General features: G+C 39.7%; 2 protein-coding genes across 3 annotated transcripts; both read right to left on the reverse strand.

Moving 5' to 3' along the window:
• Positions 1-362: 362 nt before the first annotated feature.
• LOC128453185 (serine/arginine-rich splicing factor 6) lies at positions 363-5,151 on the reverse strand. 2 transcript variants are annotated; one of them, XM_053435940.1, is made up of 6 exons: positions 4,924-5,151; positions 3,662-3,804; positions 2,184-2,302; positions 1,751-1,953; positions 1,559-1,636; positions 363-1,216 (listed from the first exon to the last, which is right to left on the reverse strand). In XM_053435940.1, exons 1-6 carry the CDS (start codon positions 5,028-5,030, stop codon positions 847-849), a joined length of 1,020 nt encoding a protein of 339 aa, XP_053291915.1. In that variant the 5' UTR covers positions 5,031-5,151; the 3' UTR covers positions 363-846. The 2 variants fall into 2 exon arrangements, with proteins under 2 accessions (XP_053291915.1, XP_053291907.1); XM_053435932.1 differs by having other exon boundaries at positions 3,653-3,804.
• A 712-nt stretch (positions 5,152-5,863) lies between these two features.
• acot8 (acyl-CoA thioesterase 8) lies at positions 5,864-11,859 on the reverse strand. Its single transcript, XM_053435921.1, has 6 exons — positions 11,640-11,859; positions 10,402-10,538; positions 9,957-10,182; positions 9,035-9,192; positions 7,635-7,826; positions 5,864-6,482 (listed from the first exon to the last, which is right to left on the reverse strand). Exons 1-6 carry the CDS (start codon positions 11,840-11,842, stop codon positions 6,364-6,366), a joined length of 1,035 nt encoding a protein of 344 aa, XP_053291896.1. The 5' UTR covers positions 11,843-11,859; the 3' UTR covers positions 5,864-6,363.
• Between the last annotated feature and the right edge of the window lie 4,504 nt (positions 11,860-16,363).

Below are 16,363 nucleotides of genomic sequence, written 5' to 3' on the forward strand. Positions count from 1 at the left end.
AATAATTGTGAAATCCATGTAATATTTCCCCCCACTTCCAAATGATGCACTATTTTGTGTTGGTCCATTACATAAACTCACGATGAAATAAATTTTAATCTGTGGTTATACCATGACAAAATGTAGAAAAGTCCAAAGGGGGTGAATACTTATGCAAGGCACTTATGCAAGGAATCTAAGTGTCCAATACACTTAGATTCTTGTTCTTGTTTGCTACAATCATGGATGGCCATGGACAACTGATCCCCTAACAGCATTATATAATAACAATTATTTTGTCTGGGTGGATGCATATACAAATAAATCACAATATTGTTGTGATCTATACATTGGCAAATAATGTTCATGAATTAATTGGAGGCTTTTCTTTAAATTCTATATTTTATTCCAATATGACAGAGCTAAACGTTTTAGATGGCTTCCAAATATAACTCACAGAGGAAGAGGATCAGGGATATTAAAAGGCAAAAAAGGTAAAAACTATTAACACAGAACATGCACATTGTGAACATTTGTTAGAAGGTTTACATCTTTCTATTTGGACTTGGTACATAATTTATATGTTATCAAAATATGAAGTAACTTCTGCCCCTGTTGTCTGCTTTAGACTTAATTAAAACAAGCGAAATACAACAACCTCTGATCACCATTTCACAGGAAAACATAACAAATCAGGAAAATATATAGATAAAATGACTTCCCAATTTGTTCCAAAAGGTACAAATCCTTTTTGACCTGCAAACATCTCAAAGCACATCAGATACAGGTCTGGGATGTGTACTACCACTAAACTTTATTCAATACATTGTAACAGAAGTTGTCAGGTCTTGGGAGGCGGACCCAGGATCAAGAACGAGACCTAGAGCGGGACACTGAGCGCTTTTCTGGGGACTTGGAGAGCTGACGGAAGTTTCCAAGAGGAGACTTCGTGGTGCGTTTTTCATTCCTGCTCTCTGAGTGGGAACTTGAGCGGCTTCGAGACCTCTTGCTGGAAGATTTCTCCTTGGAGCGACTTCGGGACTCACGTTCCACTTTAGCTTTGGATCTGCTCTTGGAGCGTGAGCGGGACTTTTTGCTGTTGTAGGGACTGCGTGATTTGCGGGTGCGTGAACGAGACATCTCTGGGGATTTAGAGTGGCTCGACTTTCTCTTCGATCTTGAGTGAGACTTCCGTCCTGACCTGGAGTGAGACCGGCGCTTGCCGCGAGACTGAGATCTGCAAAAGGGAAAGATACTTGAACAACGTTTAAGTTATGTAACTTATAAAAAAAAAAATATATATATAAAATAAAATAAAAATTACTTCCCCAGTTTCTAGAACTTATTTCACGACTGCTCAGTATAATTCCCAGTCACAGAAGGTAGGTATAATCACTTTCAACTAGACTAAGGCTACCTCCATGAAAACGATAACGCTCTCTTTTAACATGAGCATTTTGGCTCCTGTATGCTTGTCACATGAACGCCTTTACATCTTTTCCTCCGCAGAAATTAATCTGAACACCTTTAGCTTTGGCCAAATTTTCCGGCCAGCACAGGAGCCAAGTACTTCACTTACCGTGAGCGAGACCTTGAATGGCTGCGGGAACTCCTGCTTCTTCGGCTGCGGCTGCGAGAGCGCCGCCTGCTGCGAGATCTGTGGGTTCAACATGACATCCTTGAATATAAACAGTAAGGGAAAAAAAACAAAGAAAACAAATGCACACAAAAGATTCATGAGGCATTTTTACCGATTTTGGGCTTCACCTACCTGGACCTGCTGCCAGAATATGAGCGCTTGCGCCGAGGTTTGTCTTCCACCAGACGAATCTTCCTCCCGTTAACATCAGTACCATCTAGCTTTTCTATAGCCCGCTTCATTTCTGAACGGGACCGGTACTCAATGATGCCCTCATTGGCGCGGCCTTTATGTGCATCAGCATAGGTCACTTCACCTGCTTGCCGCATAAAATCCTACGAATAAACAAAAAATTACTATGAGGTTTTCGTACAGATTAGGTTGTTCCAGACACACTAGAACAATGGAAGTGCTAATTTGTCTTGGTTGTGTGTTTAGGATCAGTGTCATGCTACAGTCAGAAGTATATAGACTACCTCCCACATCTTTACTGAGAGCAAAAATTCAAAACTGTTAACAACTTGTTGGGAGTCCGTACAGTGTTTTACTTTGGATCATCTCTCACCTTGAGGTCCTGCCAGCTGCATCTACTGGACAGGTTCTCCACAATGAGGCGGTGTTCAGTGCGCACAGGTGGCCCATACTTGTCCCTGCCAGTGCGATTCCAGCTGCTGTGGCCGCCACCTTTAAAGACAACAGGAGGATAAAAATGTCCACTAATTTGTGGAAAGGTGAGGACTCTGAAATGGCATATACTATTTAAGAAACCACCACTACAGTCTGGTCTTGGTTACCTAGAATATGTACTGGGCCCAAGCCTTCTAACTACTTCTCTTAATAGACTGCTAAGTAGCTATCAGATTTCAGAAACAGGATAATTAAAGATAAACAATGGTTTTTCATCCTCATCCTCTGGACCCAGTGATCTGATGGCTTTGGGTACAGCAGTTAGGGATTACAGAAATTGAATGAGAAAGAGCATTTTATACTAAACTTGTGTTTATGAATGGTTTCTTTGAAGCACCATAGTAAATCCTGTGACCACAGCTGTAAAGGAACAACTATATCAACTTTAAAGAACATAGGATCCAGAAAACCAAGATGTTGAGTTGTGTGGTTAAAGATATAAATATATATATATTTTGTTTCCTCACCCAAAGTGATAGGTCTTAAATTCTTTAATTATTTTTTCTTTCAACATTTAGGTCTAAAATCATTTAATTATCTTTGCTGTCAACATTTTATCGCATTTCTTCCTTGCAGTTGAACAGCCAGAAAATATCTCCCAACGATAAAGCTAGAGTTGGTTTTACTGAACAACACAATATTCCTAACTTTGCTCACAACACATTTGTAAAGTTATAACAAAAAGATGACGCCTACCAAAAAGTAAATACTAGAGTATTTGGGAGCCCAATCAGTGGCTGACACGTGTGCTGGCTTGGTCCTCTGCAATATGTCTTGCAAGAGTAAAACCAACAGGATTCCTCACCATCACCCTGGTCTATTGGAAAAGGATGCTGTCATCATGGCTTCCGGTAATGTCAACCAATGGTCAAATGGCAAAGGTCACACACACATTGTAAGGGGAAAGCCCAGGCCAAACAGGTCAGTCATCTTTACCCTCATTGGACTCGGACTCAGCCCGCAGTGGACTCTTTCAAATTGAGACATCAAGCACTTTGTTAATGTTGACTTCAAACTGAATACATTGTTGCTTAACAAGTCTTACCTTTTCTTTAATAACTGTTACTCATGGGATTTTACACATTTATCACTGTAGTAAGTATTTATTTTTAGCTGCTGTCGGGCACTGTGTCAGCTCCATTAGATGGCAGTGGATATAAGCCTTTTCTAAAATACAAACTACAAAATACTAAAAACTGAGTTATAATTACCAAGGTGTGAATACATGTCACATGAGTACCGACAGCTTAATTTAAATTATTGTATGTTACACGGGCAGTCTGTCTAAAGTTATGATAGTAAACAAAGACTGATTAAAACCCAAAATGTGCATATAGTTAGACGCACTGAACTTACTGCGTCCCCCAAAGCCGGATCCGTCTCTCCTCGGTCCTCGGGCATGCTCGATGACAACTCGCTCCCCACACAGCTCTTTCCCATTCAGTTCATACACAGCATCATCAGCATCCCGCATGTCCTCAAACTCCACAAAGCCATACCTGTGTGGGATCAATGTGCAGGAGTCAATGCAGGTACCGCCCATTGCTTTCATCATGTGTTAATCTATGCATTAATACAAATGAATATTCAATTCTATTAAGTGTCGGAGAAAGGGGTGAAAAGATAAAACAAATCATGAAAACCATGAGTCGTCAATAACTACCAAATAAACAAAGCTTTAACTTCTAAGTCAATATTAGTGATGATTAAAATAAAAAGGGGGCTGCTCCTGATTACCTGCTACAATAACTTGTGTTGTCCCTCAAGGTTCTAGTTTGGTCCACTTTTATTTTCTCTTTACATTTTTCTAAAACATAGTACTTCTGGAAACGCCCAGAGCTCTGCGCGTCCTCATATGACGCTTCCTCAATTTAAATATTTTTAACTATTGGGATGAATTCAAATCTTGAACTTAAGCTATTTTAATTTGTTCCACTACCTTTGTCACAAGCTTGTATAATACTCTCGGCCCCTATCCAACATCTCACATTCTGTAGTGGAAAATCTCGGGGTCCTCAAACTGTTTTCCTAAATTGTATACATACTACTGAAATTACTACAACGACTAATACGAACGTTAAAATCGACATGGAGATTTCATGCTAGTTACGTGGGCCTACGCGCACACACACAAACACACTGTGTGTACAGTGAGTACACACTGCACGGCTCACAGGCTACAAGGGACATTTAACTGCGCCACGATTTAGCCCAAGAAGATTCTCGTGTTTTTGGGTCTCATATCATAATTGAAAAAATACGTATGATTATAAATGTGCACAAATAGCATATCGCCTTTCTTTTATAGTAACGATGCTCATTAGAAACTATAACGACAGAAAGCCTAACGTTAGCTACCGTCCAGTTAGTCACATACAGCTGAGATATAACGGTAATGTTAGCTTATAAACAACAGCGGCCTTTCCTGGTAAACTTCGATTGACTTAAAACGTAATAAAATAAAATGACTCGGGGTTATGTCTTTATTGTGTTCACCCCCCTCACCCCAAACATCAGCCTGATTACTGCTGTAAATACTGTACAATGCGCCCCGTCCGTCTCGAGGGGACCATTAGCGAGAGCTAACCAGGCTGTTAAACATGACGAGGTGGTCTTACCCATTTTTCAAGTCGATCTCCAACAGTTTACCATAACCGCTGAAAAACCTTTGAATGTCCTTCTCTCGGACATGGTAGCTGAGCTTGCCGACATAGACCCGCGGCATCTCCGGTCAAATGGAAGAGCTTATTCCACAAGTTACAAAACAACTAGTGTTAGTGTAGGGCAGCAGTCAGGCTGAGCAGAGGACGCGCAGAGGTCTGGACGTTTCCGGCTGCATATTACAAAATAAAAGCCTGGCGTCCAAAAGAAGGAAAATTAAGTAAATTGCATCAATGACTTTATCTAACATTCCCCTTTACCTCCATGTTGTTGCTTTAGCTGCATCTGTAGAAGACGAATCTACAGGAATCCAAATGTGCCTGGATAACATTTATAACACAGCCTTTAATCTATTCAATCACTTTGACAACAAACACCTTTTAAGACACTATTGCAGATGGTCAAATCTGTACATCTTCATTCCATCAGCCTCCACAATCACGCTTTGTATCATCTCTTTGAGAATCAGTCTGTAAGTCTTCCTGGTCCTTCTGCCTCAGGTCATTACTTTTCTTCTGTCCTTACTGTATTCGATTCACGTGTCAACACCAAGTGTCGGACCCATACCTCTCCAACTCTCGCCTGCATTCCTTGGCTGCCATTATATTGACTGATTGATTATAAGATTCTTTAAAATAACTTTTAAATCTCAGCAGAGTCAGACCCCCAGTTGTATTACAGAGATAATAACTCCCTGATATAAGATCTTTCAACCAACACATGATAGTAGTTCCCAAGAGTCAAGGGTGGTAAATTAGGGTTAGCAGGCTTTTGCCATCAGGGCCCCGAGGCTCTGGATCTCCTTCCCTGAGGTAATTAGACTTGGCAGCAAGTTACCAGTTAATAAAATAATTTCTTAAAACAAATTTTTTACAAGAAAGCCATTTAATCTGGATGTTGTTTGTATTTAATGTTTAATTTGGTTTTCCACCTCTGATCACAACTAAGCCATGATAACTGTCCACTACTGTATTATTATATATCTATAAGCACAGTGATAGTGTCAATCTTGCTCTTATGTTTGTGTGATGACCTTCCGAAAGCTTGATGAAACAAACTTTGATGCTTTGTATTTCTTATGTTGACAGAAAACAAATAAGTAACACTAAAAAAAGCAGATCTTTAGTTCAGTAGAATATGGTCTCGACATTGATGAATATAAAAAATAAAAGTATGTCATGAGCAGCAGCTCATAGAAAAAATCTCATCAAACAAATGAGAAGCATGTCCCCATTAGAACGTCTTCTTCATTGACTACCAATAACATTAGATTTAGCATGTTCTTGATACAGAAATGATAAACCCTATAATCAATATATTTACATTAAATTAATCTCTAAAATTATAAATAAATTGACATCATTAAAGTTATACATTAATTAGACTTAGGAATGTGTTTAAAGTTTGCTTGGCTCTTTGAGGGATTTCACTCTCAAGACGCCCTCCTGGGCACAGGACACAGCCAGGACCCCGTCTCTTCTCCACAGTCTGCCTTGAACCAGTCCTCTACTGCCCCCTGCCGGACACATCACAAACCACGTTAGCAAAAGCACGATGCACAGAACTGATCTGTCGCCAGGATTTTGACAAGGTCTGCTGAGACGAGCTGCTACAGTTGTATTGTCATTTGTCACTGATTTGGAATCGATTCCATCCAGATTCATAAGGTTCTAAATTGATTTCTAACTTGATTCAACTCAATTTCAGTTATTATATCAGTTATAACTAATATTGCTTGGATATAAAATTAATTATCAGAGAACACAGGGTGTTAATTGTACAAAGAACACTCTTAACTGATGCATTATTACATTTAAATGTAAGTACTGATATTCTGCCCTAAGCTCATATTGGCTGATATACTATACTGGACTGACCAGACCTCTCTGAAAGTCTCTGTGGTTTGGAGACCTTCTTACATTCCTCAATGGAAAACGTGTAGAACTTCTTCAGACAGAGCTCAGGTGCCTGGCTTTTCATCATAGTCAACAGGTTGGAACAAATCCCCCGGTTTTAGCCTCTTTACAATGGCTTCTAGTAGGTTATATGAATTGATTTCAAGGGTCTTATAAGTACTTACTCATAGATGTTGAATACACTAACTGTAAGTCGCTTTGGATAAAAGGGGCTCTCCAAATGACATGTAATGTAATGTAATGTAACAAGGCACTTAATGGTCTAGCTCCTCAGTACATTACAGATCTTTCATCTCCATACAACCATGATTATATGTAAATTGTAGATCCTCCGGCAGCGGCCCTTTCACTGGATTCTCGGCGAAAGACTAAGAGCTTTTGAAATAAGAGCTCATAGGCTCTGGATCACCCTGTGTGAGGAAATACTGTAAGCTGAGTCAATAATTTCCCTTACAGCGAAGCCTAAACTTACTTGTATAATACTGTATTTTACCTAATTCTAGTTTATATTATTGTAATGGGTGCATTCTTAATTATCTGTCACAAGTTTAGTGATTTTTTCTTTTATTGTTTTCTTCGATGCCTGTTTTTTTATTTGTGAAATGCTATATGAATAAAGATATTAAACATTTTTTTTAAACCACATATGTATAAATACATGTCACTGCGTGGCTTCAGCAGTTTGTAGCACTGTGACGCACTCAGACACAACAAATGAACCACAACAGGTGAGAAGCACACACCACACTGACCTGCCCATGGGCTGTCGCACTCGTACAACATCCACTCGTCGCTGCGGAACGTGGTGTGGAACCACATGGCGTGGTCCAGAGAGGCCACGAACTGGGCCCTGTAGCTGGGGTAAGGCAACAACGCAGTGCCAAGGAATGCAAAGTCTGACACATATGCAGCAACGCAGCAATGCAGCTTCATGTTGCCTTCACCTACATGAACACAAATATAAAACATATCATTGAATTTTGCTTATAGTGTCTTATCAGTCTCACATTTTCATTTATTTTCCCAATGAAACTTTTCCACCAAACGTTTATGCAGTGTTGATGTTTTTTTATTTTTTCTCAGTTTGCTCTATCTGTAAATATTAGGGCTGTGAAATGATTAAATTTTTTAATCAAATTAATCACAGGTTTCTATGGATTAATCATGATTAATCACATTACCGATTTTTTCGGAATATTTTTGTGAAAACAAGATTTATGACATTTAACTTTTCTTTTGTGCTGCAACTCAGCAGTTCTTCAGCAGTTATCATTGCTTTTCCATATGGAACATTAATATAATCTTCATCCTAAACAGAATTCGGGTTCCTTAGCCATTGTGTGGTTGAATAAAACTTTTTTTTTTTTAATTAACCATAGGATGGTTGACATTTTTTATATTTTTTGTCACACAACCATTAACCACACCATGATACAATCTAATGCCTCTAAAGGCCCTCTTAGCTACTCGGTCTTTAGCCAGTTGGTGAGGCAAACTAACTTGTTCAAATTCTCTGACAGTAAAGCTGACCGCTTCTTTTGCACAATGTGTCCGGCGAGTGACGCCGGGTTCACACCGGACGCGGAAGCGACGCCGAAGCGTGGCGTAAGCGCTAATCCCTGGCGCGCCGGCGCTTGGCTGGTCGCGGAAAAAATAGACTCGACGCCGAAACGATCGCTTCACGGCGCTAGGCAGCCGCGGCACAACGCTACGCTTCAGCCTCCGGTGTGTTTAGCGCTGTGGTTTAACATGGGAGTGGATGGGAGCCAGAGGATTGGCGCTGCGCTTACGCCTCGCTTCGGCGTCGCTTCCGCGTCCGGTGTGAACCCGGCGTTAGAGCGGCGACTAGTGCAGAGGCGGCGGAATTGGAAGGTCCTTCTGCGCATGCGTTAAATGCGTTAAAAAAAAAAAAACGAATTAATCCTGTAATTTAATCATAACGCGTTAACGCGTTATTTTTCACAGCTCTAGTAAATATTGATACTTTCATCATGATAGCATTGATTCATTGTTTGTTTTAGCTGCAGCAAATATTCAATACACTTAACAAATTTGACATGGACGTAGAATTATAGGCTGTCGCTTCAAATTCTATTCCATATACGCAACACATTCCTGCAAAGGGCATAATAATTCATTAAGATCATTTTACCAATATGTCCTTGTGCTCGCACCCAGAACAGCTTCTTCGGCTCACAGGCAGCAGGTCTGTAAGAGGGTAGCGGCTGGACTGGCTTTATCTCAATGGGGATCTCATTAGCCAGCAGTTTGTTCAGGCCTTGTCTTAATTTGTCCGACAGGTCTGGTTTGCTGTAAAATAACAGAAGATCGTGATTGAGGAACACTGTCTGCAAGAGAATTCAAGGACTTTCTTAGCAAATATTTTTCTGTTAAAGAGTCAATGTGTCAGCTGTTGGTGGACCTGCTTCAGATAGCACCTCTGTGAGCTTCTACTGGGATACTGTTTCAAATAAAATGAACGAGTGATCATGTAATATATATTTTGTGTTGTTTGTTTTTGGTTCCAGAAACACAGCTTGATCCAATTTCATGTTTGAAGCTTAAATGAGTCCTCCACCTTTGTGGTCTACTGCAATCTGTCTTTCTACTTTTATCACATACTGGGATACAACCGTCAATTCCACTATTTGTTCTTAATAAATTTAACAAGATCCAGTAAATCTCAATATGATCAATTTCAAGGGGAATACCAATGGACAGTGATAATAGTCTTTCACATGAATGAATCACATTAAAATCAACTAGATATTTGAATTATCAAATCAACTTTCCCAGTAACCTAATTCTTCTATATTACTTCCTTATACTTCAAATATTCATCTTCTCAATCATTTCACAGCTTTTTTCCCTCTTTCCCCCCCTCAGGCACTGTTCATGGAAAAACAGCAGACACTGTTGTTGACATCTTAAATTAAAAGTGGAAAACACTGATGGTACCTTCTAATGTAATATTCTAATCCAACCAACTGAGAATAAAAGCTCCACATATGCCTTGCTATACATGTGTGTTTTGTCTGTATTAGTGCCTTGCTAATGACAAATGGTTATTCTACTTGAGATGAAGATGAATTAGCTCCTCCACAGTGAGTAGGTCTTCAGGAGGAGGGACCACCGGCATGGTAAACTGATGCTGCACAGGGCTCGGCTGCAGCTTGTGGAAGGACGCTTGGCAGACCAGTATTGGCTGTCCGTGCTGGATGGCCCTCACAGAGCGCACTGTGAAACTACGACCATCTCTTGTGCGGTCCACCTGATACAGCACCGGAACCTTAGGGTCCCCTGAAAAACATCCAGAAGACATCTGAAGAGAAACAGTAACAAAGAATCTCTGTGCACAATTATCTGGACCGTTTTATTGATTATTGGTAGATGAGGAACTGTTAAATGTATAACTCTGTGAAACAGTCTATTCTTTTGTTTGAAATCTTGTTCTGAATCAATTAACACGGTCTAATATCACATGTTCAGTTCATGCTCTATGGGGTGAGCTCATCTTACCTGCTCGCACAAAGTAACAGTGCAGAGAATGGGCATAGAGGTTATCATCGACAGATTTGGCCGCGGCCACAAGGGCCTGACCGATTATCTGACCTCCAAACAAACGCTGGCTGCGCGGTATCCAGTGATGCGTCCCTCTGGGGGAAATTAGAAAAACAAATAAAGCATTCAAACAGTTGCACCCAACTAAACCTAATATAGTATAATAAAACAATTATCAAATAAGTGATACCTCCATGATGGGTTTAATGTTAAGTTTGTCAAAACAGGTGTAGATGTGATTGTGAGATCATTTTGGAGGCTGAAGTTTGTGATACTATTCATCTGTATCGTATTTTACAAAAAAAAAAATTATGAAATTTAGTCTACTCATTGATTTGAATGAGAGTAGGTTAATTGAATCCAGCACCTGTTGATTTTAGAGGTGGACTCCTAACTATGAGATACAAATTATATAGTATTTTGCATTTTGTTTAAATATCTGTGCATTGTACTTCATAGAAACACATTAAGAACAAAACAGCACTTCCGGTTCCCTCATCCCAGAGTTAGAAGCTTGGAATTATGTCTGTGGTTCACACAAGTTCAACAAAGAGATTCTCATGTTATATTTCGTGACATAAAGCACAGCAGTAAAAACATCACTGGTGACTTTTTAAAAGGCGGTTTGCTAACACAGACTACATGAGACCACACAGGTTGTAGACGACATTTAAGGTCATCAAAACTACTCATCAATAGTCCGCATTTACATCCTCGTTTGGTTTATACTCACTTCTTCCAAAATATGATCAACTGTCAACTAAATTAGAACTAGGAACTTTATGGTGGTGACGCAGATGTTGTGCGACCGTGCTGTAGTTCGTGTGGTATAGACTAATGTTAGCAGACTTCATAACACAGGCGTTGAGGTTTCATTTGATGGCATTGTGTTGCTGAGCAAAACGTGTTAGTGTCATACAGTTTAGTTGGTTAAAGAGCATATTTCCTGCAGGATTATAAAACACCATTGAACAAAGAAACGGGTTGATTTAAACGAAACGACCGTTTAGATGTGAAACTCAGGTCTAATCCCTGTAGCAGCCTGTGGTTTCTACACTAAACAATGATCGTTACAGCGCTGAACACAGAGTTAGTCAATATGGGAATATACAGACTTAGAGGTAGTAGTGTCGTATTTACGGTGAACCCGACAGACCCAGCTGTCATGTCGTCACAGCTGTGCACAGTGCCCTCACCTGTACAGGTCTACATCCAGCTTTTCTAAGTTCAAAACGCTGGTGACCAGGACGCTTTTCAGGTCCTTGGTGAACTGAGCTTCGGCTCCATGTTCAGGTTTGTCCGGGCTCTCATCCTCTGGTGAGCCGGCGCCCCCTGAACCCTCACAGTTCTGAGTTACACCGCTGACAGTGTTGACAGCGTCCGCCTCTGTGTCTGCCATGTTCCTCTACAGACTTCTTCTTGACTCCGGACGCAGCGAAAACACATTGATGCCCCCTTCAGGTCAACCACAGAACTCCACTGATAATTGTAAACCAATGACTGCATTTATATTTATTTACTTAAATGTATCTTTAAAACAAGTCATTACACTTCATATTTGAATATACAGTGTATATATCATTTTATCTTTAGAATCAGAGAATGTATCTTCATATTTACATATACTTGTATATATCTTCATATACAGAATATGTATCTATCTTTAAAAAAAGAGAACATGTCTTTATATCTTTATTTAAAATGTATATATATCTTCATATATGTGTATACAACAAATGTATCTGCATATCTTTAGTGTAGACGTCTTCATATCTTCATATACAGTGAGTATATTATCATTTCTCCATAGAAATTGTCTATATGTGCTCATATATTTATATACAGACAATATATATTATTATCTTTGTATATAGCGAGTATATTTGATATCTTTATATACATTTTATATAACATTTATACAGTGTATATATCTTCATATCTTTATGTGCAGTGTATTTGTTTTCAGATCTTCATATAGCCCATTCAGTCATTCTTCCTGCATACTGTGCTCTGGTATGATACAGTTCCAGATGTGAGATAAAATTCTAACATGTTACTTTCTCTGTGAGAGTAGCTGCAGTGGAATAAGTTGTTTCCTTTTTTTAAACCAAATGCCCCATACCCCAACATTTATCTTCCTATGTACTTAAACCTGCAGAAACTGCCTAAAATGTGATCCATATTACAAACATTGTTCCATATGGTGCCAGAATCAGCAAAAACAAAACAACACCACTCAATGTGGATTGCAGGACTGTCACCTCATTACCAAATCATTTTCCATTCGAGTGCACCCAGTAATGGTTGTTCCTACTGCCTGAGCTTCTGCGATCACGCCCTCCACAAACAACATGTCTTAAGCAGCTACTGCAGATTAACATGTTAGAGCTCAAGCCTGTTTTCAGTATGTTGACACATAGTACATGTAAGGAATTAATGTACTATTGTTACATCACCTGCCATGTCTGTTTGTAGCAGGATGAATAAATCATCAAATGACTTCAGCAGCCTGGGAGTGTAGGTGTAGTAGTAGAAAGCCTCTGAGCATGTAATGAGGTTCTAAGCTCATGGTTACAGGCTCTGTTCATACAATATTTCTTCACCATTACTGGTGTTGTTGGTTAATATTTAGTTATACAGTGTTCCCACTGCTCCTACAGGTCATCAGTAAACATGGCTACCACTGCCAGTGTTTTTATTGTGTAGGTTTTCCATTCAAATGTTGTTTAGTCCTCATTACTGCTCTGGTCCACCTGAAATAAATGAAACTCGCAGAAAGAAGCAATAGAGTAATCTGTCATGGCATAACCAAAACTGCTCCAACATTGGCAGAAGATGATTTGAACTTTGCTCGAAACTTGATGGAAGGATGCGATGTAGGTCAAGGAAAAAAAACAGTAAATCTCTGGTGTGGATCCAGATCATGGTATGGATCCAGGATTTCTTCCCCTACTCTTAAACATTGTGAGATAGTAAGCTTTTCAACAATTTCAAACACTGTTCAAGGGATGGCACGTAAAGAGAACTCTCTTAACATCCATGAGTGTGTTAAATTTGATGCAGCTTGTTTTATTTTAGTAGACGGTTGGCAGAGGTATGCACTCGACCAAGTGTCGTTATAGTTTTAAAAGCCCTAAGACAACACCGTCCAGTATATGGATATTTATTCGTCCAATAGACATATTTATATATCGATGGTATATTACAATTTAATGTAAAGCTAGATTTATCATCTGCATATTCATCCTGCTGTAGAAGTTTGTGTTTATGTTAGAAACTATAGTCTGAAAAAATGTCTGCAGTGGAGGATTGACATTTTTAATCATATCTTCGTAAAATGAATCATACATCTACAAAAGACACTTTATGATGACATGGGGGTTGTATGAAGCTGAAGTGGTCTGTGGACAACTGGGCTTTGTCTGCTGCACGCAGGGTATTGGGGCAGGCCAATGGACTAATGTGGTTGGACAAGGTTCAGTATGCACAAAACCAGTAATCGATGACATACTGTGCACATTTAGGGTTTGGATTCAACAGAGCATCAGGGTCATACATGTCTACTGTGACATGTCAGTCTGCATTTTAGTTGGTTTGTTTGAGTTTATCCATATTTCTGCTGCTCACCTTCTTTTCTTGTCTTTGCTCTTCAGACAAACAATTTCTCCTTCAGGCCCCTCATCCTGTTTGCTCCTGTAATCAGCTGGAAGCTGGCGTATCACTGGGAAGAAACCATTGTCTACTTTGAACACATTCTCTGGTCACCTGGCAGCCCCTGTCTCTTCCAGCCACCAGTTGTGTGATTACACTGTTTGGAATCAAGTGCCATGCTGGGCTGGCATTCTCTACTGATCCCTTCATTATAACATGAGAATTTAGCTTTTATATATATATATATATATTCATTTGTAAATTAATCTCTATTTTTATAGTGCTTTTCTGGTCTTGATGAGCACTCAAAGCACTTTACAGTACAGGTTTACATTCACACATACATTTATACAGTGCATCTTTCTTTATGAGAAGGGAAAATCTGGGGTTCAATATCTTGCCCAAGGGCACTCGTAATGGGAAACACTGGGATTGAATCATGAATTTTCTGGTTGCAGGACGACCGCTCTATAGATAGACAGCAAAACACCTTTGTGCCTTATATCAAATTTTTCCACTCAAACATTATTGTATGATTTGCCACAAACAGCTAACGTGCCCAATGTGTATATGATAACTGATGTAAATTTGTTTAAAGTGTGTCCAGTTTATGCAGTAGTCAACTGGCACAGCCACACATCATATACTGGCTCTGACTGTACATGTCTAAAATTTCACTTGAGCCAGTGAGCCAGGAAGTTACGTATAAGTCCACTGTTGTGCTCCTCCCATCACAGTTACGATATAGTCAACTGCATTTATCTTTTCACATACAAAAACACACAGAATGTCTGTTTGGAAAAGAGATTTACACAGATCTGCATTTCTGGATTTGGAGCACATTTCTCACATTTTGAGCTTGCATTCTGTTTTTTTCATAACTGTAGTGTTTTTGTATTGTTTGAGTTTTCTTGCTACTCGCTGTTTGAAAGACCCTGGGATCATTCTTTTATTTTTAAGGGGAACATCAGTCATGACTTAAACATTGCTTTCCTAACTTTGTTAAAAAAAACCATTTGAAATAGTAGAGTATTCCATCGTAGTAAATGGTCTGTATTTATAGAATGATTTTTCTTCATGACCACTCAAGGTTTTATGAAATACAGTTTTGCCATTCAGCCATTCATGCACACATTCATACAGTGCATTTATGTGTAGTACTTTCTCTAACTCTATCTACCATCAGGGGCAATGGATGGTGGAGCCGACAGGGATCTGACCACCGTCCTTCTAGTTAATGGAAGACCCACTCTATCTCCTGAGCCACAGTATTAACACTGAACTTGTTGTTGTAGAAAGGATAAAATAAACAACACTTTGTTTTTTAGCTCCCTCCGTGCTGTTGCAAGATTAGATTTATTGTTCTGACAGTTTGTTTTGTAATAACCTTGTTTTTCTCAGTTATATTGATCGACAACGACAGTGCATAAACATTTATCGTATTCTGTTCAGTGTGCTGATACTGAACCTGTTCTAAGCTGCTCCCCTGCAGTGATGTCAGAGGCAATGGAAACAAACCAGTACTGCAGGTATGAAATATATTACTTTATCTAATTGTCATATTTTCTTTACAGATACATTCATGGCCTCACAGGTAAAAAGCCACAGACTACGTACATCTTTGTGGCGACCCTGCCTGCCGGCTGTGTCCTGCAAATGATCAATGTTTTATGGCTGAGAGCAAAGCAAGCTCTGTGGTTTTAGATGACTGCTTTACCTTGCGTGTCAAACCCTGATGACCCGTATGTGATACTTCATCCAGGTTTGTGTCTCAAAAGGCTTTTGGACTTGTATGTAATGTATAAGAATTGTCTAGTGGTCCTATAGTGACTTAGTCTGACATGTCTGCCAGCTATCCTGCTGAACCTCAAAGTGTGTGTCCCTCTGTGGTCCTTTCTTTCCCTGCCCTGCTCTGTAGAATATGGATGTGGGCCACTTCAGGCAATGATCCGGCACTTCTGGCCTTCTTGTGGCCCAAACAAAATGGATCTGAGCCTAAACTGGTCTACTAAAATTGGCAAACATGTAGTGTTCTCAGCAAGGTGTAATTTGGATGTGAAATTAAACGCCTAAGTGTCTTCATTCCACGCAGTATGTGGGCCTAATGTCGGATGTGTGGAATGGGGGCCAAATCTGCGGCATTCAATTTTTTATATGCGGGACACATCTTCCTTCACTGGAGAGTGTGCAGCAAGAGGAGCGACCACTGTGTTCCAGTGGGCCAGACACTAGTCCTCTGACTTAACGGAAAGAATCGATCAGTAATGAA

This window comes from Pleuronectes platessa, chromosome 2, assembly GCF_947347685.1.
Source record: "Pleuronectes platessa chromosome 2, fPlePla1.1, whole genome shotgun sequence".
NCBI classification, from domain to species: Eukaryota; Metazoa; Chordata; class Actinopteri; order Pleuronectiformes; family Pleuronectidae; genus Pleuronectes; species Pleuronectes platessa.